The following is a 23,726-nucleotide window of genomic DNA, read 5'->3' as shown; positions in this document are numbered from 1 at the left end:
GTTTCAAGTCTACATGAAACTAATCTATGTCTATAAGAACTAGTTAGTGCCATCCGTTTATCTGAATAGTTTATCCACATTGATTACCCAATGTTTTTATCCAATATATTATGTACAGTTTTGTACATAATAGTAAACTACAAATAATTATTTTGTTAATCTAGTTAGTTACATTTTGTTGCAAATCAGAACTTTGGTATTTCATCATGGATATTGAGCATTTTGTTTTGTATAACTGATATGGTTATAATATGCTTTTTTATTTCAGGGTGGTCTTGCCTATAAAGGTGAACGTGGTCCACCTGGTGAACCCGGACTTCCTGGCCTCCCAGGCGATAGAGGTCCTCTTGGTCCTCCTGGTTTTGGTCCATCTGGTCCCCCTGGTGAGAAAGGAGTGCAGGGAGTATCTGGTCGTCCAGGAGCCCCCGGAGCTCCAGGTAATTAGTTTGATAGTGTTGAAACAGTTATGCGGTGAGTAGTGGGGTCCTGTATAGGTAACCAAAAATTAGTTTTTATGAGATTTTTTGCTGTGCCTTTTGAAGGATTTCTGATTGATTGCTGTATTCCTGCCTCTAGCTGAGCCCATCCTCCTTTACTGCCATGCTTACTTGTTCCCCCGCTCACTACTCAGTCCCTATGTCCACTGCACTACAATAAAACATTAAGTTAATGCAGAATGTGTGGGGAGACGATTGTCCTTAGCAAAGGTGCACTGGGGAGCTGCTTAGGACCAAACACAGTGACTTTCCTACTTATACTATTACCCCTCTACTTGGCCGCGTGATTTGTGATGTCGTTATGCAGAGCTGTATGGATAAATGTCTTCTCTAATGAATGAACCAAAAGTTTTATTTCAGTGCATGAAATTAGGGGATAAAACTATCCCAACCCCTACTCCAAAGAAGCAGCTTGAACCTATTCCCATTTATTTGCAGGCCTGCTATGTAAAATAGGATTTAGCTAGAATAGGATTCCTTTTGTGAGGAAGTATGCACAATAATAAATATTGTGTAGATCACAGTCTTTTTTGTTGTTATCCGTTAACACAGCTAGTCATGCTTCTGTGTATTATAATTTTTCTTTTAGCTACACTACATATTGATAGGTTAATACTAGGAAGTTGTCATTGCTGGCTTGCATTTTACAAATGCATTCTACACAAATGTCATCTCATATCACATATACACATGTCATATCATATCGTACTTTACTGTCCTTCTATGTTAACTTTGGGTGCCTCAACGCTTCTTAATCTAGATCCATGATTCAGCAACTAGTAAATGATAGGAAAATATCCCTGAAATCTGCACATAGAAAGCTAGTTCTGCATTTACAGCTCTTCAATCTCCTTTAAAAATGGAATAGCAATTATATTGGTATCCTTTGTAGGAACAGTCTCACTGCTGACATTTCACTGGTTGATTAAAGATCATTAGATCTGAAGTGAAGGTGAATCAGAAGTCAGTTGATCACGAGTTATTGATGTATGGGTTTTTGATCAGATTTGTTGTTAAATATAGATTAAAATTACATAGCCATGTCATGTATGTGAAAGGTTGAACAAATTGGAATTATATTCACTGTGCTGTGTTTTGGGACTTCCAACCAATCAATTACTGATTACTAAAAAAATCGATCAGACTGGTCAATCAACACAAAATTATCAGCTGATCTGTTTGAGTATGCTAGAACTTTGTTTGTAATTAATGCAATGAGACATTTCTTTGATAATATAAAAAAAAAATAATCAAACACTAATTATTTTATTATCTTACAAGGTGTTAAAGGACCACCTGGTCAGACTGTAACAGAGAAAGGAGTCCAAGGGCCCAAAGGTTCTCCTGGGAACACAGGTCCTCCAGGAGCCCCAGGTAAGGTTGTTGTAGCTGTGTGTATGGAGGGTGGAGGGATGTTAGATTGTTCTTTTTTGTTCAAAGAATTGTCTATTTTGTACTAGAAGTGTAATTCTTTGAACAGTGTAGAAAACTATAAATAAGCTACACACCTTTTTTTACTTTTGGATGAGTATCCTTGGCTTGGTCCGACCACTGTATAGCACTCTTAACTAATTTGTAAACAGCTCAGAAAGGATACATGTGTGTCTTTCTGCGCTGCAAAGAGTTTTATGAATATTACTTGCTTCTCTTCCTAAAACAATGCTCTTTTAATTTTTATGTGCATGAACTAAACCTTAAAAATCAAAACATGCTGCTCACAATTCTTTATTTACACTCACCTGTCCTTGCTCCATCATGAGCATCTTCCCCTGGTTCCCTTCTGGGAGTTGGATTTCTATGCTCTTTTTATTTTTATGTGCATGAACTAAACCTTAAAAATCAAAACATGCTGCTTACAATTCTTTATTTACACTCACCTGTCCTTGCTCCATCATGAGCATCTTCCCCTGGTTTCCTTCTGGGAGTTGGATTTTTGAATCTTTGTTGGACCATCTTGATTGGCCAGGCCAAAATGACAAATCTCCCACACATGAGCACAGGAATTCATTCAGTCATGGCAGCTCAGTGTAATTAAAAAGTATGTAAGTATGTAATATGTCCCTCTGGCTGAAAAAATACAAATGAAATGGGGTAACACAGGTATACATCAATATTATTTAGACATGCAGTTATTTAGAAATATTTACACATTTGCTTAATTAATAACAACAGCTGTCTGTCCTTAGGTGAACCTGGTCAACCTGGACAACCTGGACTTCCGGGCCTTACTGGAATGAAAGGAGATCTTGGACTACCAGGAATTGGGCTTCCAGGGCCAGCAGGTCCAAAAGGTAATATATAGAAAGTCTGTTGGATCATTCACCATTAAGTTCTCTCTCTCTCATATGTAGGTATAAAGGTTTTTGTCTTATATTTATATACATTGTATATAAGAAATGTAAATAACTTGTATTTCTTGCTGCTTAGGTTTTCCTGGACCCCCTGGGCCACCAGGACCACCAGGAACATCAGGAAGACCTGGATTAGATGGTACACCAGGACAGCCAGGCTTTCCAGGACAAAAGGTAAAACAGTTAAAAGTGATGATGTATTCAATCCTGAGACATTAGATGTTTTACCTGACTGCACTATGTTGCTGAAAATGATTGCTTCATACACTTTTGATGGAGAAGCAGCACAGGAAATGTCAGCTGACTAGATTTCTGGCAGGATATCTTTAGCCATTGAACAAATATAACAAAATATTTTAATGATATCCTAAAAGATCAAAGAGGACCAGATTAGAAAAGGTAACTGTTAAGCTACGTACACACGTCAGATTTTTATCGCCCGATAATCGGCATCGGCCAATTATCGGGTGAAAATCTGCCGTGTGTACAGTCGGTGTCGTCCATCGTCCGGACAACCGACCTGCCGGATCCACGGACGATGAACGACAGCCGATCCTAATGAAAGGGAAGGGGAGAGCGCGCAGCAGGGTGCCGCTCCGTCGCTCCCCCCCTCCCCCCTCCATAGAGCATGAACGGTGCTGTATGTACAGCATCGTTCATGCATCGTGCACACGATCGTGAAAGATCCTTTCCAACGACAAAAATTGGAAGTGTGTACGCAGCTTTAGTGTTTCAATACCCTTTAGGAGACACACACCTCTACTAGCACATTTAATGCTTCTTCATAAAGAAATAGCCTTTTTTAGTTTGTTGGTATAGTGGGCTGAGGGATGCCACTAAAGATAAAATATAGGTTTGTAGAGGGATATTATAAAGTAACATGTTTCAGTCTTTTTATTTCAATTATACTTTCCCAAATAGTACATTTTAAAGAATATGTGTATTTTGTTACATGTGTATTTTTATGTGAATAATCCTGAATATTTAAATACACTTTTGTTGTCCATTGAAAGGGTGAACCTGGATTCGGATTGCCCGGTCCCCAAGGCTCCCCAGGATCCCCTGGACTGAAAGGATCACAAGGACCAAAAGGAGATTCTGGTTTTCCAGGAATGCCAGGGGCTCCAGGACGATCAGGATTTGATGGATCTCCAGGACCAAAAGGTACAGAATAAAAGATTTTTTGCTAATGGTTATCCGTAGGAATAGGAATATTTTGTTTAAAATATTTATAACATTTTTATCAAATTAGAATAATAGAGCTGGGCATAAAATCTTCAAAAATTAAAATCATTTTTTTAACAAGTGTTCTGTATAATATATATCTGAACAAGCATAGCAAGTAGCATTACAACACTAGCATAACAAGTAGCCAAGACACGCCATTGATGTTTGAACATGAACATGTTTTTTTGGGATAATATTACCCTTAATAGGGTGTTTCCCATACAATGCAGGAAGACAATCCTGTTCCAACCAAAACCATTATGGTGGCAGTGCCCAATAATGTATCTACTGTTAAATCAACTAGAGGCAAATAGCAAACATAATTTAGGGGACGTTCATCTAGTATAAAAAATGTTCACTTTTAAAATTATCAAGCTGTGTTAAATGTTGAATACCCAAGTTAATAAATAAAGCAGATAATTTAATTACACATAATTAGGTATTTATTGTAAGCACCGCTTCACCTAAATTTTTAATGTACAAAGTGAACAGCCTTATTGGCCTTTAGCCAATCAAGCATGCTTTTTCCTAATCTACTCAATACACTTTAAAGAATGTTTATTTTGGTACAGTTTGGGAAGTCATAGCTAAGGAAGTATTTGTTTTTTCAAATTTATTTTAGGTGACCCTGGGCAAAATGGTCTTCCAGGGCCTGCTGGACCACCAGGACTGCCAGGTATTGGGGGTCAGGGCCCCCCTGGTTCACCAGGACTACCTGGACCAGCTGGCCCTCCAGGTAAGTCATGGAAGCATAATTGTTTTGTTTATCTATGAGTTTAATATGAAACATGACCGTTCAATATTTTTGCTTCTACTTGTTGACTGGTCATGTGTGTCAGGAAGGAATCTACATGGACATCTATGGAGATTCTTTTGACAAGCAGGAACAGATCAACAAAGAGCATTAAGTAATTATATGCTAATATTGAATTGTTGCATCATTTTATCAGAGATGTGAAGGCTTGACCCATAACACCCTGAGTACCACGAGTCTCAATCAGTGGTGGACGTTGCCAACAGAGGGCCCCTGTGCAGAACTTATATGAACCCCCCTGCCCTCCACGCTCATGCCTCAACTCTGTGCCTCACCCACCCCAACACCTAACAATACACAAACCTCCAAGCACTGTCCCCCTCCACTCACTGACTGACACAGAAATACAACCGCCAGTAAGAAATCATGACAGAGATAAATTGATAGAGCCCTCAATTCATTCTACCTGTCCAGATATCCTACTTGTGCCTCTGCTCGAGTGTCACAGAGCAGCAGCAAAGCACAGTCTTACTTCTGCAGAGAGGGGGGAAAATCTTATTCGGGCTGCCTCCCTTCGCATTGCACCTAATGTTTCGGGGGGGGCTCCTGATGGCTGAGGAGGTCTTAGGGCCCTCGTGCAGCTTTACCTCTCTTAGTCTGCTCCTGGTCCCAATATGCTCCCCAAATGCCCTTATTGCCATAATACATGAAGGTGTTGAAGTGAACCACTGACAGATGACTCTATTTTCAAAGTCCATAGAAGAATACAAGCATTACCAATGGTCCACTGCATTAGCAACCAATACACCTATTAACACAGTGCAAGTTTAGTGCATTGCTGCTAATGTAGTGGTGTGATAGTGTTTAGAATGTTTAGACTATTTCAATAACACCCAGATTGATTTCATTACATTTTTATATAAAAACTAGTACAATTACATTTTTCACAAAATGGTTTGGTAACTGAGTTCTGGAGAAATATGGAAAATTGAAATGAAATAAATGTTTACGTTTTCAGATTTTTATTTACAGATATTTTAGTACTGTTCACTATAACTGAATTCATATGCACTGTTTAAAGTGGTAGTGACACTTTGCACCAATTTGACCTGAAATTATCACATTAATGATCAAGTTACTGTATATGCTTCCTGATTTACATATTACCATTTTAGTTCTAGTTGCCATAAAAGCGTGGTACATCATTCTATTACCAAATTACCCAACCTCCTTAAATTCTAAACAGCCAGAAATTTGTCTGGTGTAACGCAGAGCTTATACACACCAAAGGTGTTGGTATAGTAAGCATCCGTAAAATATGACCTATTGAACATTAGTAGATGCATTTATATGCCTTTATATGCTACTAATATATATTTAAACCAAATTAAAAACAGTTTACTTAATCAACAATCAAAAAAGTGTTGCTTTAGGATGTTATTAAAAAAGTTATTTAAGTGCCACAACCTCTTTAAACTACTTATTTAAAAAACATGGTACAAGCTGTCCACGTGTACTTCAATGATTGCATTTAGAAGCATGATGTGATTATCAAACTTGTACCGGTTCAGATAAAGAATTATTGGGATTAGGTGCATTCTTGACACCTGTACCATGTGAATAAATAAACATTTGCATCTCTGTGTTATTGTATTGGGTATGTATACTAATAATCACCAAAAGCTGGTTATTAGATTTCCACCACTGCTAAATTAAAACTGAACAGTTTGTATGTACCACCATCTTTTCTGTGAATTCATTATGTCTGGTGCATGTAAGAAATATTCATGCATTCACCAATGCTGATGAGATGCACTTATAGTCACTAGTGACTATAGTCACGGCATGAGCCATGAAGCTTATATATCACGTGATCACTGTGCACCGCACCAATTGCTCTTATGCTTCACACACACACACTGCTATAATCAATCACTGCCTGGGTAAATTAATTCAAGCTTTGTGAATGGCTATTACTAACTGCATGCAATAAACATTATGCATGTCAACAACATAACTAATTTACTTTCTGTGTTGTGTCCTGCACAAGAAATAAAACCTCTGACATCTTAAAAAATAATTATGACACAAGTTCACCCTGTACTGCTTAGTTCTTGATATTATTCAGCCTACTGAGACTACTGTGTAGTCCCACTTCAATTAATTCCAGATACATTACACATGTTCAACTGCATCAAGTGCTTGGATGCATGTATTTAACTAGACATGTATCATGTATTTAGTTGTAAGTTGCATACCAACAAAGTGAAAATAAAAACATGAATACAACATTTTCTTGTTTGTGGTTTAGAAGATGTCAGTGTTTTTATGAATTGGTTTCTGTCTGTTTATGTGTACACCCACTACTAATATTCATCATGTATGAAGAGTCTTTCTAGATCTTTTTTAGCAGATGTATGACCATAATATTTGTTAGCATATAAGGAAGAACTATGCGAGTAGAATGCAGTGAGTGCATTTAGCTATAGAATGATTTATTTATAACATTGATTTCTAAGTAGAAGCAGACTATTAGTGATAAGGTTCACAAAAAATCGCAATAGCCAGACCACACATTGTGGATATAGTTGGTGTCAGATGTATACTTACAGTCGTTTGGCTAATAGAATTGGTTTCTAATGCCCTGTCCAGACACAGCTTTTTGATGTATATTTTTTTCTTCTTGGAAACAACTATTTAAAACAAGTTTAAGCAGGAGAGACAATGCCACAATTAAAATGTATATAACAGTTACATGAAAAACACAAAGTACAATTATCTCTGTTTTAAATAACAGTAAAAAATACATTGGTTTGTACACCAATAGAGATTCATAAACAAGAATGGACAAAAAAGAAAAAAAGTCAGAGCATTTATTATTCATTAATTAAACTCTATACTCAAAAATCAACCCATTTTCTCTATTCCTAAATTATATCTTTTGTCACAAGATTACTTTGATGAATTCCAGGGATATAAAAGCTACACCTTATATCAGATTAGTATTCATTATATATATTTAAATGTATTTTTAGGGGAACTATAATCACCTATGTATAAAAAAGCATATTTAAAAACATTTCTCACATATTCTCCATACAGTTTTTTCATAGTGCTGGTTACTGAAGTGTTCCTGGTTTGTTTATCTTTCTGTCTCCTGCATCAAAGAAACAATCAAATTGGAGATCTAAGTCCAGCACACTTTCTGCTGGCTCTATAAATACCTAAATCTGACCAAAAGCCTCTTGCATTGTGATTTACCAGCACTTACACTTACAGACAGGGAAATGGACTGGCAAGACTGGAAACCAGTCAGGCATACTGGTTGCAAATATGCGGACATGAAACTTAATGATAGGAGGAGAGCAGAAAGATACACTTATCAGGTGCTACTGCTGTTCATTTACAGCCCAGTCAGAAAGCTGGAAGTGGAGAGAAAACATCACTGATTTCCACCTGGCTGATTTGTGTGGAGATGCTGTGTAAAACTCAAAATTATATATACAGAAATACAGTTTATTTAACAGATAAAACATCCTAAAATATATTATTTCAATTGTGTATTTTTATTTGACTGAAGTTCAGCTTTAATATAATGCATGTATTAGTGACAGTGTTTCCCATTCAGTTAAATTCATGTCCCTCCTTCCTTACCCAAAAAGTTAACAGTGAACAAACTGTATTTATTTTAGCAATGTAAGGATGACCTTCAAGTTTAATTTAATTTATATACGACTCCTATATTTTTAGGGCAAGCCGTAGATAGTTCTTAGTGCCCAGACTTTTTGCACCATCTTGGGTAATCTGTGATTGTTTTTTTTTTTGTTCTCTACTTTCTGCTGGTCTTCTAAATGTTTTTAGACTCATATTGGTTTACAAGCTACCAGAATACATTTTTATTGTTGTTTGAATCAGAGCACACAGTATTTTTTTAAAACTGCATCGGTTTCATTTAAGTGTTTAAGTCTTCAAGTGTTTTAGACCATTTCATCCATCTCATTACCTGTCATTCTTGGAATTTTTGCAACCTGTAATGCTTGGAGACACATAGTTAATGTATTGTGTGAACGGTGAACGGCTGATGTCTCCCAAGCATTTTTTTGATGAGTTCCACAGACTGCAAACATATTCTTGTCTTACCATTGTCTGAGTAGAAGCCTATCAATTAGCTAATGGTTATTCAGGTAATATTTGGATAAATAGGACCTCCAAGAACAGTGTTTGTTAGATACACCTAAATCTAGAATATACAAGTCATGACATATTTAGTTATCTGAATTATTCCTTAAGTTCATGATTGAAAATGTGGTCAGATGTCTGAGTAATAGAGATTTGGTTTTACAAAACTAGCATGATCTTTGGCACACAAAGTAAAATATCAAGCCTAGGTCATGTTAGGCAAGTAATTCTGACTGTGAGTGGAGAGTATTACCAACAAGCTTATTAATGGTGTATAGCTACACCTCATTATTTCTCCCCATCCAGTTCAATTTTGCCAATCTTTAGAAAGGATTATAGGTTTCTTGGGTATGGGGGGTAGCAAGTGAAAATATTGAGTGAATAATACAAATTCCGTACTATAAGGAGAAAGACAGCTTTGCTTATCTTATTAATCGCAAGATATTATACAGTTTGTGCTTTAATTATATGTTATTTTCCTTTCTTTTAATTAACTTTTGTCTTTTGTAACATGTATGTGCTTAATTTTTTATCTTAACCTAACATCTTCCTGACAACATATTATGCAACTCATTTCTGCTTGATGCCTGCCGATGATCCCAAACCTGATGATTTGTGACCCAAGGTCCACCAGGTACTGTGGTTGGTTCTCCAATCTAATCTTTCCAAGACTTTTCAATAAATAACAACTGAAAACCCCATGTACTAGGCAAGAGTGAACACTGAATAACATTCCTGAGTTCATTCATGTGGCCAGTGTGGACAAATTGGTAATATACACATTGGTTGCAATTGTGACACATTGTTTACTGTATGTATAGCCAAATGTTTTAGGTTTTTGATACAGTAGGAAAGGATTATTACAGCTGTCAAGTTTTTATTGCTTTCTGTGTGAGATTTAACCTTGTTTATCCTGGTGTCCATTGTTATTGGGACATATAATGATAGAGAAAACCAGTGTGGACGTCTGTTCCAGTGACAACTATCTAAGATTGGAACTCCCATAACTGCTTAGAGACTTTCATGCTGTATCTGTTGTGTGTTAAGGATACAAAGTAAAGTAAAATCTCCCCACAGTTTGCAAAACATTGACTGGTGTTTTAATTTTTCCCCACACTACTAAAAATTATACAGTACATAAACTTTTATGTAAATATTATTACATTACCTCCCCATGTGGTAACACTAAGCTATCCCAATTCCTGCTACACTCATGTTAACGGCAACTGCTTTTTACCTTGATGGTAAGTAAGTTATACTCTTTTGTTACTGTGAGTAACAAGATACCTTGGTGTTTTTTCAAAAGTATTCTTGGTGTGACAGGTATAATGTGAAACAAATATGCAAAAATGTGTTCAAGCCTACAGCTACAAACCAGTAGTAAAAAATGTAACAAATTTATATATGGGCCAGAACTAGCTCTTGTGGAAATGTTATATTTTTATAAAAGGTGATACTATCCTTCCCCCAAAAACCTCTTCTTAAGGGAAAAATACATTTATTAAATCTTTTCTCATGGCTGATGTTCTCCACTCTTTCAAGTCCTTCTTCAAAATGCGAAATTAATAGGAAATCTTCTGACTATACATACTACAAATCTTCTAATAGTGGCTTCAGAGTGTGTTTTTTATCTTCTGTAGGAAAAATAACTTACTTTTATCATTATTCTTATGGACTATTAATAATTCCATTACATTCAATTTCATAGGAAAATGTTGGATATCTCTAGATATAGATTCTGTGTAAAGAATCTTTTTGTTATGTTTATTAGTAAAAAAATTATTACATTTTGGTAAATTTTCCATTTTATGCAGTTTTTATTTTTTTATTTTTTTTTACCTTTTTATACCTGTCACTTCCAAGGATGCTTTGCTTTATTATGTTTTGCTTCAGATTACCAAATTCAGATTGTATATTGGTTTATGTATTTTTTTACCTAGGTCAAAGTATTTTAGTAAGTGTACAATTTGTGGTTGAATATGTCAGTAAAAGAGGATAAATATTTTGATGTGTATAGTGCTTTATAAAAAATGGGCTAAAAGTTCAGTACCTATTTTAAAACATGAACAAATTTGTTATAATAAGATAATATTACGTTATTTACCTTGTTACCATCTTTATGATTTTACTATCTAACTAGAGTAATTAATTGCTATTCAGGATTGCCAGGTATACAAGGTGATAAAGGGGATTCAGGTCCTCCTGGATTTGATATTCCTGGGCCACGGGGAGAACGTGGTAACCCTGGATCTCCTGGAGCACGCGGATTTCCAGGACCACCCGGGCCACCTGGATTCCAAGGTCGCCCTGGAGTACCCGGTTCTAAAGGTAAGCCATGTATTTAAATGAATTAGGCATTGTTAGTATAGTCTTCAAGTATAGCTAACTTGAAGAGTACTAGAAAAGCATCTTATCCTGTTAGCTATTCTCTAAAGGACAAAACTTTATTGTTCTTCCATTTCCAGTGATAAAGAATTACAAAAAAGTTAGTAAAATCTTCTTATGGGCCATAAGAGGAAAAGCATTCATATCAAGTGCCTAAAGTGCATAGACCTAAATTCTACTTTTGAATGTATTTACCATTTCCTGCAGGAATTTTGCATATGTTAATTTATGGATGATGATACCTTTGCCTTGCAAAATGGTAATAAAGGCAGGGTGTTCAGGTGTGTTACATGCTTAAATGAATTTATATTATTGCTTTATATAATATAAATCTATTAGAATAATTTGTATGTCTATATTCAACGCTGAGGTCTTGTATGTTTTGTGTTTCCCTTTTCAGTACTTATTTTCAGTTTCTTGTTTTTCATAGGTTCAAAGGGTGAAATGGGAGTAATGGGGCCACCTGGGCCAGTTGGACCTCCCGGAGCCTCAGGAAATCCTGGTTTTCCTGGTCCAAAAGGTAAGAAAAGCCTTTAAAAAAATGGCTATATGCATCATTGCAGCAATGATAATATATTATTGATGTAATATATGATATGATGTATCAAGCACACAACTAGTGATTCCTATGGCCAAAAAATGTGAACACCAAATTGATTAGTTTAGATTCAATGATCTTGAGTCCCAATCAGAAGCCAATCAATTACCCTGTATAAATAAATAAACGGTCCATATAGAGAACTATCTTCCTAATTATTTACTTTGAGATCATTACAAAGAACAAGAGGGCACTCTTTGCATCTGGAAGAAAAGAAGTTTAGGCTCCAGATAAGAAAGGGATTCTTCACTGTAAGGTCTGTGAAACTGTGGAATAGACTTCCTCAGGAAGACATTGATTGTCTCATAGGAGTCATAGATTGCTTTAAAAAAAAGCTGGATGATTTCTGGAAGGACAGAATATAACTGGGTATAAAGTATTTAAAGTAAAAATAACAGTGACTGTTGATCCAGGGAACATCTGATTGCCTCATGGAATCAGGAAGGAATATTTTTCCCCTATTGAAGCCAATTGTGCCAGGGTTTTTTTTTGTCTTCCTCCTGGATCAGCTATGTCCAAAGGGTTTTATATCTGGGATATATTTATTTCCCTTGGGGTTGAACTTGGACTTATGTATTTTTTCAATCTATCCTACTATGTAACGTTTGGGATGAATTGAAATGTTGATTGTGTTCTTGTCCAACATCAGCATATGCATATCAGCACACATTTCCACAGACACATTTTAAAATCATGCCACCACTATATTAGTGCATATAATTTTGAAATGGAATGTCCAGGAAGCTCACAGTTTGATCACCAGGTGTAAACATTTTGTCATATCGTATATGTAAATGTTTATTTTGCATTTGCCTAGTATAACTGATGTAGGATCCCCTGCCATTGATAAACAGTCTGACACAATTCAAATTGCTGCATAGGAATGCAGGTGGCTATATACAACATATCTTGAGGTTGATTTACTAAAGGACTTCAGGGTTATCACTAACATAGGTGAATTTTCATCTTACAAAGGTTTTGCATTGCATACCCAGTGACATACAAGGAAATTAAAAAAAAACTGTTTTTTCTTGCACATATTTGAATAGTTGTTGTCAGCAGGAAATTGTTGATAGGAGAAAAGAGCAGAAAGGTACACCAGTTGTGGGGACAAGACAAGTAACTATTTAAAAATGGCAGCAGAGAAAAAGCCTCCCTTCCTTTTAGGCAGGGCTAAACTTTTTTTCTGTTTTAAAAACCTTCTTCAGCATAAATGTGAATATTGAATCATGCATGACCTTTTCTATTTGTAGGTCTTGATGGATTTCCTGGGCAGCCAGGTCTAAATGGCAACCCTGGATCTAAGGGTGACAAAGGAGACCGTGGCCTTATGGGCCCACCAGGAGAAGTTATTGGAGGAGGACTTGGAAGTAAAGGAAACAAAGGAGAGCCTGGAAAAGATGGTAATTTTATCAAACTAAAAAAACAATGTCTCACTGTAACTAAGAAGACCTTATTGAGATGCTAATTAGTTTTATTATTTCATGACGATTTGGGTAATTAATTATAAATTTCTGTTTTTTTTTAAAGGTGCACCTGGATTTACTGGAGAAAAAGGCTACAGTGGTATGCCTGGAAATCCTGGAACACCAGGTCAAAGTGGGCCCCCAGGATCTCCAGGGTTACCAGGTTAGTATCCTATTCATAACGTAAAGGGTATCTATATTAGTAGTAATGCACTTCTGTTTTCTGTGCTTGGTTCCTGACTTTAGCTTGACTTCTTCCTGTCTTTTAAAATAAAACTCCAGAGGTCCTAAAGCTGTGTCCAAAACCTACAGGGGAAAAAATGTGCAGCTGCATTACAATACATCTGCTTTATAGGGACTAATTGGCAAAGTAAAGTCAGCCAGCATTCACCAAATTCGGTGACAATGATTTTCCAACAGGTTTCATCAAAGTCTTGACTCCTTTTATAAACCTGATTATTATAAAAAATAAATTCCAGGTCCTATTATAATAGTCTAATATTTTTACACATGATGAACACTTGAACACATTATATAGGCCATTGGTCAGGAATCTACTGAAAAGATTATGACTTGTAACTTGAGCTGCAGAATTAAATATTTTCATCCTGGAGTCCTGCAGTGACCCATGAATGCACTGTGTGAAGATTGCCTGACTTGGTCAAAATTTAAATTTGCATGAACCCATGTTTGTTTGTTTAAACATGAATAATATTTTTTTAATATGTCCTTTAATTATAGGCTCTAAAGGAGATTCTGGCTTTCCTGGGCAGCCTGGATTACCTGGATCTCCTGGACCAAAAGGAAACATGGGAGAGATGGGACTTCCTGGTAGGTGTTGTTCGTGTTTTGTTTTTTTTGTAATACCAGGCATAAAGACATAGAACCTTGTGGGAATAAATATTTTTTTTTTACAAACAGCTGAATTTCTTCCCTTCCGGAAGAATGTGCTGCTCTTGGTTTCCTTCAGTGCCTGGTCCTTTATTAGATAGAACTTAGCTAAAAGCCTTCAGATTCACAAATGTAAGCACCACTAAAAGAAACGTAGAGCAGCATTTTTCCTCAAATAAATAAGTATTTAATTAATTTGACTTTATTGTCCTTTATTCATGACTTCCATTAAAAGTGCTGATATAACCCCACAGGTGTTGAAAAAAAAAACAACCCAATCGTTTTTACAAGCTAAAAATTCCAGGTGCTCAGTTTTCCAGGGGTCACTTGTTAAAGTATAGACTTGGCTTTTTGTTAACATATGAGTATAGATAATCTTTAAAGTCTCATACACAGGTAGAAACAAAGGGTGCTCAAACTTATCCTAGGGAGTTCAACATTGGAGACTTGCACATACTGTGTTTCCTATCTGAAATAATCTGGTAAAGCTGAACTATAATTCAGCATTGCAACATTGGGAGCGGGCAAGATTGCTTGTCCCTTCTTCAATAAAACGTGCTTACCTGCCTGTTCGCAATCTTCCTTTCCAACCACACTGAGCGGTGCATGCACAGCTTAGAGCAGTGTGCCAGGATATGCTGGGCATCCCCCAAGGATGCTTGAACTCCCGTGCCCTACTCTGGGACATTTGTCATACCCCCTGGCCAATCAAGATGGTTGAGATCCAATACCCAAAAGAAGGGCAAATGAAGATGGCAGTAGTCACGATGGAGCGTGGATAGGTGAGAGTAAATACAAAATTGTTGTCAAGCAGGTATGTTTACATGTGTTCTATGTATAAAGAAGTAGTTTTAATAAAAAAATGTTTTATGGCATGTAACTGCACCATTCCTGCTAAACATAATAAAAACTCCCTTATGCAACTTTTGCATTATAGGGCCATCTGGTGATAAAGGCTTTCCTGGACAGCCAGGGCGCCCTGGATCACCTGGACCTCCAGGATTTAGTGGATCTAAAGGTGAAAAAGGTGAACCAGGACTTTCGGGCACTGGACCACCTGGCCTGACTGGACAGAAGGTATACATGCTGTTTTTTATGTTGAAATGTACATTGACTGTATAGTGTACATTGATTACTGTATGATGGCAGTTATGTTTGGGTTGAATTAAAATCCTGCTTGAATGTCAAGCTGATTTTCTTGCCTACCAGTATGGGCATAAGAAATTGACCTGGATAAACAAACATTTTTGTCACTCCTTCTACCGTTGACTGGGAGATCGAAGGATAATCTCTTATCACTCATTCAGCTCTGCTGCATTTAAAAACATATATTTATTGGCGTATTATTAAAAAAAGAGCTTTATTATTATGTATCTGTTATATGGAATTCACCATTAAGGTTGAAATTTTGACCAGTAATTACATGATCCTAAACTGTCCTAAAGGGTCATAAGTGGGGGACAGAGACCTAAGTCGATTTCCTAAATCTATTTATAAGTTGCCCCAAATTTGTTTTTTGTCAGGTATTTTAACTGTTTAAATTTGTCCTCAAGGGTGAACCTGGGCCAGGTGGTTTTCCAGGCTCTCCTGGAAGTAAAGGAGAAGCAGGAAGCCCTGGATTACCAGGATTACCGGGTGTCTCAGGCCCCAAAGGAGATCCAGGTTCCCCCGGATTTCCAGGTAATTGAACATTTATTTATTAATATATATGAGCTTTGAATAGATTTTGTAGGAGCGTTGAATTCGGGGAAACATATCCATAACCAAGAATTTGCGATCGTTTTACATTAATGTGGCACAGATCTTTATTTCATTGATAAAACTTGTTGGAGGTGTACAATGGGATGCCTGTAGGCATGTTTAAAATCAGTGGGCTGGACATTTCTATAAGATAAATACATTAAAATGTTTGTTGAATACAGTAAGAGTTTAGCAAACAGATAAATGTACAAGGTGGGACACAGACTTACAATATGAGTTTTATACCTATATATTATTTTAAGGAACATGGGTGCATAGTGTTTTGGAGGTCAAGAATTACACAGGCCTGGCTTTATGCTATCAGAGAATGGCACAGTTCTGGCATAATGCCTGTCAATGTAATAGATTGTCACTGTTTTTTGTTTTTTTATTTTTCTTAAGGTGCTCCAGGTCTTCCAGGATCTAAAGGACTTGATGGACCTCCAGGGAACTCAGGGGCTCCAGGCTCACCAGGACCAAGGGGTAAGAAAACCGAACACATAAAGTATGGTTGTAGTTTGGGGATTCATAGTTTTCTTATTGCTAGTCAAATACATTATCAGGAGTCATACCAGACACCGAGGTAATGAGGTCTGTCTATGCTAGGTTATGGATCCCAATATCTGAATATTTTGGGCAGATGTTAATAATATTACATGGCAGATGTGACCAATTTGATTATCTTTTGGAGAACAGATGATTTTCATCATATTTCATATTATGCTGTACAGTAATGAATTACTTTCCAATAATTAAATTAAATCCAATAAATTAAAACGTTATTGCCACGGTGTCCCTAAAGCCATAGAGTTTTGAAGAGGCTGCATTTGGGAGGTTGTTGAGACAAAACAGAAAATCATCCGGCATGTAAAGATACATAAAGTAAAATAAAAAATTCAATTGTTGAAATGGTTGTCTTTAATGTTGACTCAGACTCCACTCTAGAAGAGTTGGTGTCAGATGCCCAGGAGGAGTTTCAGGATCCTCACTAGTCAAGCCAGCCTTTCTTAACCTTCTTAACCTTGTTAACATGGGGGAACCGTTGAAGCAGGTTTTAGCTCTTAGAAAATCCTTGCTATATATACTATAATATTTACTTGTTTTTTTAAGAAATATGCCCCTGTAGATGACTGAAGAACTCATCAGGTCATCTACGGGGGCATATTTTTTTCATTGCACACAGGTGGTTTTCTACAGGTGAAAGGTGTATACCATGTAATTGGATATATAATGTAGTAAATTCTGCTCATTATTGGTAGTGAACAGCTAGGTGTAATATGTGGTAACACTTGTATACCACATTTGTTTTAATGCTTTATTATTTTATGGTTTCATTTTTGTAGGAGAATCTGGTCGTCCTGGGGTACCAGGAGCTCCAGGGGAAAAAGGTCAATCTGGTCAAGATGGAATTCCTGGGCCTGCTGGTCTAAAAGGCGAACCAGGTTTGTGATTATCCAGTGTAGTTACACTTCATTAAATGCCTTCAGTTTTCATAAATGTTAATGTCTGTGTTTCAGGAACACCGGGTTTTGGATCACCAGGATTGCCGGGACTTCCTGGGAGTCCAGGTAAGGATTTTGCTTCAGATGGTAATTTTTTTTTTGTTTCAGTCACTCCTCTATGTTAAAGCAGATATATACTCATTCAACCTTATCCTTAAGTATAAGATTAAGTTAAGTCAGTAGTAAATGATGTAGCAGAGTAAGAAATCAGCAGCTGCCATTTTGTCCAGACCAGTGAGGTTATATTGAAGGGAATCATATGCAAAACGTACATTTTTTGTACTTATTTGCTTTAGCACATTATACTGTTCTAATCGATTAACAGCTAAGTGTTTTAGGTTTAGGTCTACTTTATTTTACTGATCACCATTCAAAATATTTGAATGTAATCTTTCGATATAATTGTCTTATTTGTTAATGAGCTACCTGTTTGTAGGGACCAGTGAAAAATATCAAAAAGATTTTATCATTTTTTAAAACAAGTTATATTTTTACAATAAACACAGCAACTTAGTCGTATCTACAAATTTATGTTATGGCAAAATGTTAACTAGAAAATGGGGGCCTGTGAACATTGTTGGGAAACCATTCACTTGCCATTCTCCCAAAGTTCCCAAAACTATTTGCAAAATAGCAGTAGTTACCAAATAGTTTCATCATTTTTGGCTTAGCGAGGGTTATGACTTTACAAGTTGGGAACCCAATCTTCATTAACTTTTTTTTAACCTAATTGCTTTTGCCAGTCATAATCTTTAAATTAGCTAAGATGACCTGTAAATAGTTTTTTTTCTCTGTAGTACACCTATGGTACAGTTGTGACCAATGTGTTCAATGTGACCAATGTGTAAAGGTTCTCATGTAAATAGATGATTATTTTGTGTATTTACAGGTGCAAAGGGTGAGCCAGGATTTTCTGGATCTCCCGGATCTCCTGGATTTCCTGGTCAAAAAGGAGACAGTGGTTATCCTGGAAGTCCAGGTAGCCCAGGACCACCAGGACAACCAGGTCTCCCCGGGATAGCCAACCCGGGCCCCAAAGGAAATCCTGGACCAGCAGGACCACCTGGAAGACAAGGTAAATGCTTTCTTGCACTCAATTTATACTTTACTTTTGCTGCCAGCTTTTTAGACTCCAAGGTTTATTTTTATATACCAAACATGCAATCTTAACATCATATAACAACAATATAAAAATTTTACAAAATCTGCTATCTGTTATCTGACAATTTTCCAATTGACTGGTTTTGACAAAAAATAAATGTCAATGTTTATAAATAAAAATACTTTCTACATATGAAAATATGTTGGATCTTTACATTGTACTCTAAAGGACTAATAGCTGGTAGCAAAAAATTGAGCACTGGTTTTTAGCATGATGTCACTGAAATGAGCTAGTGAGCACACAAAGTAGCCTTGGCACAGCCGGTGGCAACTGAATTTGTATGTTTATGGTCACCAAGTCAGTAGGCATAGTGAGCACGCGTGTCAGCAAAATTCATTGCCTTCTACACTTTGAAATCAAATCCATTGGGGCACTGGAGCATGAGCAAATTTGGAGTCCTGTCTCTGCAAGTTTTATTTCTGCACTCCATCGTCTCCATACCATTGCATTCGATGGCAGAATCCACTGTTCATCAGTCTTTCACCTTATATCCTGTAGTTGTGAATGGTGTCTTTATGTGTTTGTGATTCACTTTATACAAGGCGAATATGACTGATGCAATTGATTTTACTATGCATGAACATACCATCTAGGTCTGTTGGTGTGTTTTTATAAATTTGATAATGTAGTGGGTTGTCAAGATAACTTAACTTAAGACTTCTGATTATAATGTGAAACACGTGAACAGTTTAATTTCTGGAGCATGAGAAAAGTAGTTAGCAAATGCTAGATGTCTTAATAATCCCTTTCCTCAAATGCAAATTTGAAAGCAAGCATCAGACACTACTTTTTTTGGACAGCAATGTTTTTTGGAGTAGCATATTTTAACAACCTGTATACCTTTGATGCTGTGATTATTAAATAAATCCAGTTATTAGTGTATCTTTTATATTATTAGGATATTTAACTATATGACTCTTTTGAGCTTAAACAGCAATATGGTAACTCCCTTGGCTGTTAAAAGGACACTCTGCCTCTTAGGGAAGGTTTGGACACTAGAAAAAAAAGACAAAAATTTCATGTGGTCCTCAATGGACTCAAGAAACAAAGCTGAAATACAATAAATCCTATTTACCTGGCTTTTAAAACCAATTACCGAGTAGGAGGTAACTATAGTGAATTTTGCCTTCAATAAATAATATATTGTTATTTTTAGGTGAACTATTTTAATTCCATACCTTCATAAATTTTCTCTATTTTAAGATCTTGTCATACATATTCTGTTAAATGTTTATTACATTTGACCTGCTTCTGATTCACCAACTTTCCCAGCTGACAAGCTGTAAATTCTCTGTCAATAAAGAAGGAGCATCATGACAATGTTTTACGTATCAAATAGGGATTAGCAAACTAAATATGCTTTTAGTAAATTGTAATCTTTGAATGCTAATTTCATTTGATAAGTCACAATAGTGCCGAATGAGGCCTGATTGTATACTTACCCTACATGGGCAAGGAAAGTCATATTTAAATAGTGTTACAGATGGAAGCAAAAGAGACCGAGGTCAGGATACACGTTTAGCTTTGTGGCAGTGTTCTAATTGTACTCAATTCAGATGTCACTTCTTGTGTTTACTTCATATATAAGCATAGGGTCATCTGCATTCATGCATAACCAACAGTGGATGTGTTCAGTGAGAAAGCTCTAGCACATCCCTGCTCAGTCATGCTCTCCTTGTAAGCCTTGTATTTATTGCATGTATTGTGGGAAAGAACCTTTCGTATTGTGTATTTGTGCATGTGCTAATGTGGATAAAGCAAGCTATTATCAGTGTTTTACATCAGTCAGCAGATCGACCCTTTGTTCTCCAGGCCAATAGGACATATTGTTAAAATGTAACATGAACTACACTTGGAGGCGAAGTCAGACACTTTCCTACCATCAAAATTTGTTCTGTTTACATAATCCTGAAAATTTACAGCAAGAATTATAGGACTGATAATACACCCCAAAGAGAGTAATTAAAGTAACTATTTCAAATCCCATTAAATATAGAAACTGCTGCCAAATATAAATGATAAACTTGCCAGTGCAAAATTAGTGAATAAAACTTTGGTTCCAGTCTGTCCCCATTTAGCCAGTTATTTCCCCAATGGCCATCTTGATCCTTGCACAGTGTATAGTCACAACCTGAGCATCAAAGATACTGCAGATACTGCATTTTGTAATGCTTGGACTGGTTAAATAAAGACTCAACTCAAAACTTTTGGAAAAAAATATTAATTATAGCTTGTTTGCCTATCCCTCCTAATAATGGAGCCCCCTGCCTTTAAAGAACAGTTGGAAACCCTAGTTTTATTCAATGTTTAAATAATGTTAGGACACAACACAACGTCTGCAGCATCCTAATGTGGTTTTAACATATTTCAGTAGTAAAAACCTGCTGTGCAGAAAATATTTTATTTTGTAGTTCTTGCACTGTGCAGACGTGCATACCTTCTATGTATGTATTACTGATAGATTTTAGAAGCCCCATCCTTGATTTTGCCCATCTTCACCCAAAGTTGTACCCTATGAAAGCACTGATAATACTTTGGTTCCACTGGTACGTTTGGGACTTGCTGCAAGAAAGTTATTATGTAACCAGACTGTGGGAATTTTGCTGAATTTTCTAACAATCTTGATGTTTCCCCCTCTTACGTCTAATGATCAATATGGAAATGGATAATTGAAATGTGATCTCACTTCCAGGCCCTGAAGGTCAGCCCTAAAATCTGAGATTATTGCATGTAAATGTAGATTGTTAAATCACAAAATATTTGGGGGGTTTAGCAGTTTACACTTTTTAGGTTATCTTTGATGTAAATGTTGGAAAACATTATTTATTTTTATTAATATTAACTTAGGTTATGCTAATAGAACAATACAGGCAGAAATGATCTGTTTGAAAAAATGCCAAGTTAAATCACATCTTATTCTTGTTTAGCACAATTGACATCTCAGACTGTTTTATACACTATCTGTGTTAGGTGTTACCTAGCCTGACCCCTTCAAATGCTTCTGTGACTGAGCTGTGCCTGTTGTTTACTGATAGAATAAGGAGTTCAGTATCAGGAATGCTGGATATATCTTAGTGAGAAATTCACTGCAGCTAAAAAACCAAAGAGTTTTATTCATGCCACCAAGTCAATTGACTGGGTACAAAGTGTGCGTTTCTTTTGGAATTATAGATGAACTTGGAAATCACCTTTCAACAAAAGGGTACCATACCATAGCTGTTCCCTTCTTTGAGTTGTCTAGGCTCCTGTAATTGCTGTAATTAGGTTGTGCAAATTACCTAGGTAATGCAATTATGAAGCATACTTTCAACTCGGCACAGTGTGTGATTTACCCAGTAGAACAGCAAAAGATACAGTTTCCTGCAGATGGCCATACACAGCTGTAGCCAGGCCAAAGCTGTCAGAAAATGTCCCTTACTAAACATTCACAACTATGCAGAACTCTGTTCAACTCTTGTTGCAGTTCAAGAATATTAATGCCAGATTTAACCTTTTGCACCAGTTTATATAGTGAGGTAGGTCAGCCAAATGATCAGCCTTATAAATAGTTACTTTTCTATGTTTTCATATTTTTTTAGGGACACAATACATACTAGCTAGCTTGTTACCATTCTGTGCCTCTACATAGCGTAAATTGAATTCTTCTGTAGCTTAAAGGCAAATTATAGAATTTGGGCATTACTTATTGAGCAGAATGGATACTTCTAAAGTCTTTACAGATAGAACAAACAGTTAATAAGATGTATAATTATTTTCAAAACACTGTTACTAACTATTTTATAGTTGAATAAAAAGAAATTAAAAAAAGGTTAAAAATTAGGTATGTAATTTGCACAAGTAATTATTAATCACTGTGTTTGGAAAGCTCTAAGTTTACAAAGACACAGTTAACTTTTACCACTGGAATCTAAAATGAAATCAGAATTTTAGTTTCTAACAAATAGTTGGAAAAAAAAAAGTCCAACACATTTCAAAATTTCAAAGCAGGATTTGCTGCAATACATTAAGGCTAGGTCTACACAGAATGTTTCCCCAGCTTCAAACGCCCATGAAATTCCAATGCATTAAAGAGTTGTCATTCGTTGTTCATGGATCTGTTCTGGCAGATCCACAAACAATGAACGATCATAATAGAAGTGAAGGGGAGGTAGCACAGCAGGGTGCCGCTCCGTCTTTCACTTCCTTCCCTCTCCATAGAGCAGAACGGCGCTGTATGTACAACGCTCAGTCTTTTGTCTGCCCCCCACATAAAGTTCTCTCCTACAACTGTTTAAAAAAGGTAGATTTCTGGGCTGAATGATGGCAACATTCATCTTTTAGATGTGATGCAAACGTGTCCCCATCCCCATGGCCAGTGGTTCTACAAAATATTACAGCATAGGTTTAAAGTATTTATACAAATAGTATAGGTCATGTACATGACAGATAATCATACCTGTATCAAGATAGCTTACTTGTTTGTACACAGATGCATTAGATTGGTCATTATGAATAAATGATACAACTTACAATACTGATGAGTAAATACAGTAGAACTATGTAATCAGTCTGTATAAACTACATGATTTATTTATGCAGAATTTTATGATTCAGTGCCATACATAAAGTATTTCTTTGTATGTATGAAACTTACATTATAAATAATTGAAGCCTTTTTGCTGTTTTGTGGAATCAAAACAGCAGAAAAATTCTAATGGATTATTGTCTTTCTACAAAAGTAGATTTATGTCCCAACATTTTACATTCAATGCCAGTTATTGTATTGTAAGTTGTTATTGAAGGGGTAATAGATGCTTATAGAATGCTTGTAGAATAAAACTTAATGTCCTGGCAATATAAATCTTTCATTAGCTATTGAGTTAATTCACCAGTTTATCAAAATTGTTCCAGCTATTGCGAATATTATGAACCAGGCCAAAATAATACAATGCTATAAATGCTAAAAAGTGGTCTTGGTACCGTGTTTCCCCGATG

At 36.2% G+C, this 23,726-nt stretch overlaps 1 protein-coding gene and 1 long non-coding RNA gene across 2 annotated transcripts in view; one reads left to right on the top strand and one right to left on the bottom strand.

The window, feature by feature from the left end:
* COL4A5 (collagen type IV alpha 5 chain) overlaps positions 1 to 23,726 on the top strand; it is a 101,374-nt gene that overhangs the window by 58,209 nt on the left and 19,439 nt on the right. Inside the window, exons 25-41 of the mRNA XM_072431661.1 lie at positions 269 to 437; positions 1,779 to 1,871; positions 2,684 to 2,788; positions 2,925 to 3,022; positions 3,862 to 4,012; positions 4,698 to 4,811; positions 11,169 to 11,336; positions 11,824 to 11,913; positions 13,245 to 13,394; positions 13,522 to 13,620; positions 14,199 to 14,288; positions 15,286 to 15,425; positions 15,902 to 16,028; positions 16,491 to 16,571; positions 17,432 to 17,530; positions 17,606 to 17,656; positions 18,480 to 18,665. Of these exons, the coding sequence (XP_072287762.1) occupies positions 269 to 437; positions 1,779 to 1,871; positions 2,684 to 2,788; positions 2,925 to 3,022; positions 3,862 to 4,012; positions 4,698 to 4,811; positions 11,169 to 11,336; positions 11,824 to 11,913; positions 13,245 to 13,394; positions 13,522 to 13,620; positions 14,199 to 14,288; positions 15,286 to 15,425; positions 15,902 to 16,028; positions 16,491 to 16,571; positions 17,432 to 17,530; positions 17,606 to 17,656; positions 18,480 to 18,665 (2,011 nt within the window). The remainder of the gene's footprint in view (positions 1 to 268; positions 438 to 1,778; positions 1,872 to 2,683; positions 2,789 to 2,924; positions 3,023 to 3,861; positions 4,013 to 4,697; positions 4,812 to 11,168; positions 11,337 to 11,823; positions 11,914 to 13,244; positions 13,395 to 13,521; positions 13,621 to 14,198; positions 14,289 to 15,285; positions 15,426 to 15,901; positions 16,029 to 16,490; positions 16,572 to 17,431; positions 17,531 to 17,605; positions 17,657 to 18,479; positions 18,666 to 23,726) is intronic.
* Positions 377 to 8,065, bottom strand: LOC140344500 (uncharacterized). The gene is made up of 3 exons (XR_011923573.1): positions 7,440 to 8,065; positions 2,375 to 2,564; positions 377 to 486 (listed from the first exon to the last, which is right to left on the bottom strand). It is a non-coding gene; the product is annotated as an uncharacterized lncRNA (long non-coding RNA).

This window comes from Pyxicephalus adspersus, chromosome Z (genome assembly GCF_032062135.1).
Source record: "Pyxicephalus adspersus chromosome Z, UCB_Pads_2.0, whole genome shotgun sequence".
Lineage (NCBI taxonomy): Eukaryota > Metazoa > Chordata > Amphibia > Anura > Pyxicephalidae > Pyxicephalus > Pyxicephalus adspersus.
Note: the sequence above shows the minus strand (reverse complement) of the source record. Positions and strands in the feature narration are given on the sequence as shown.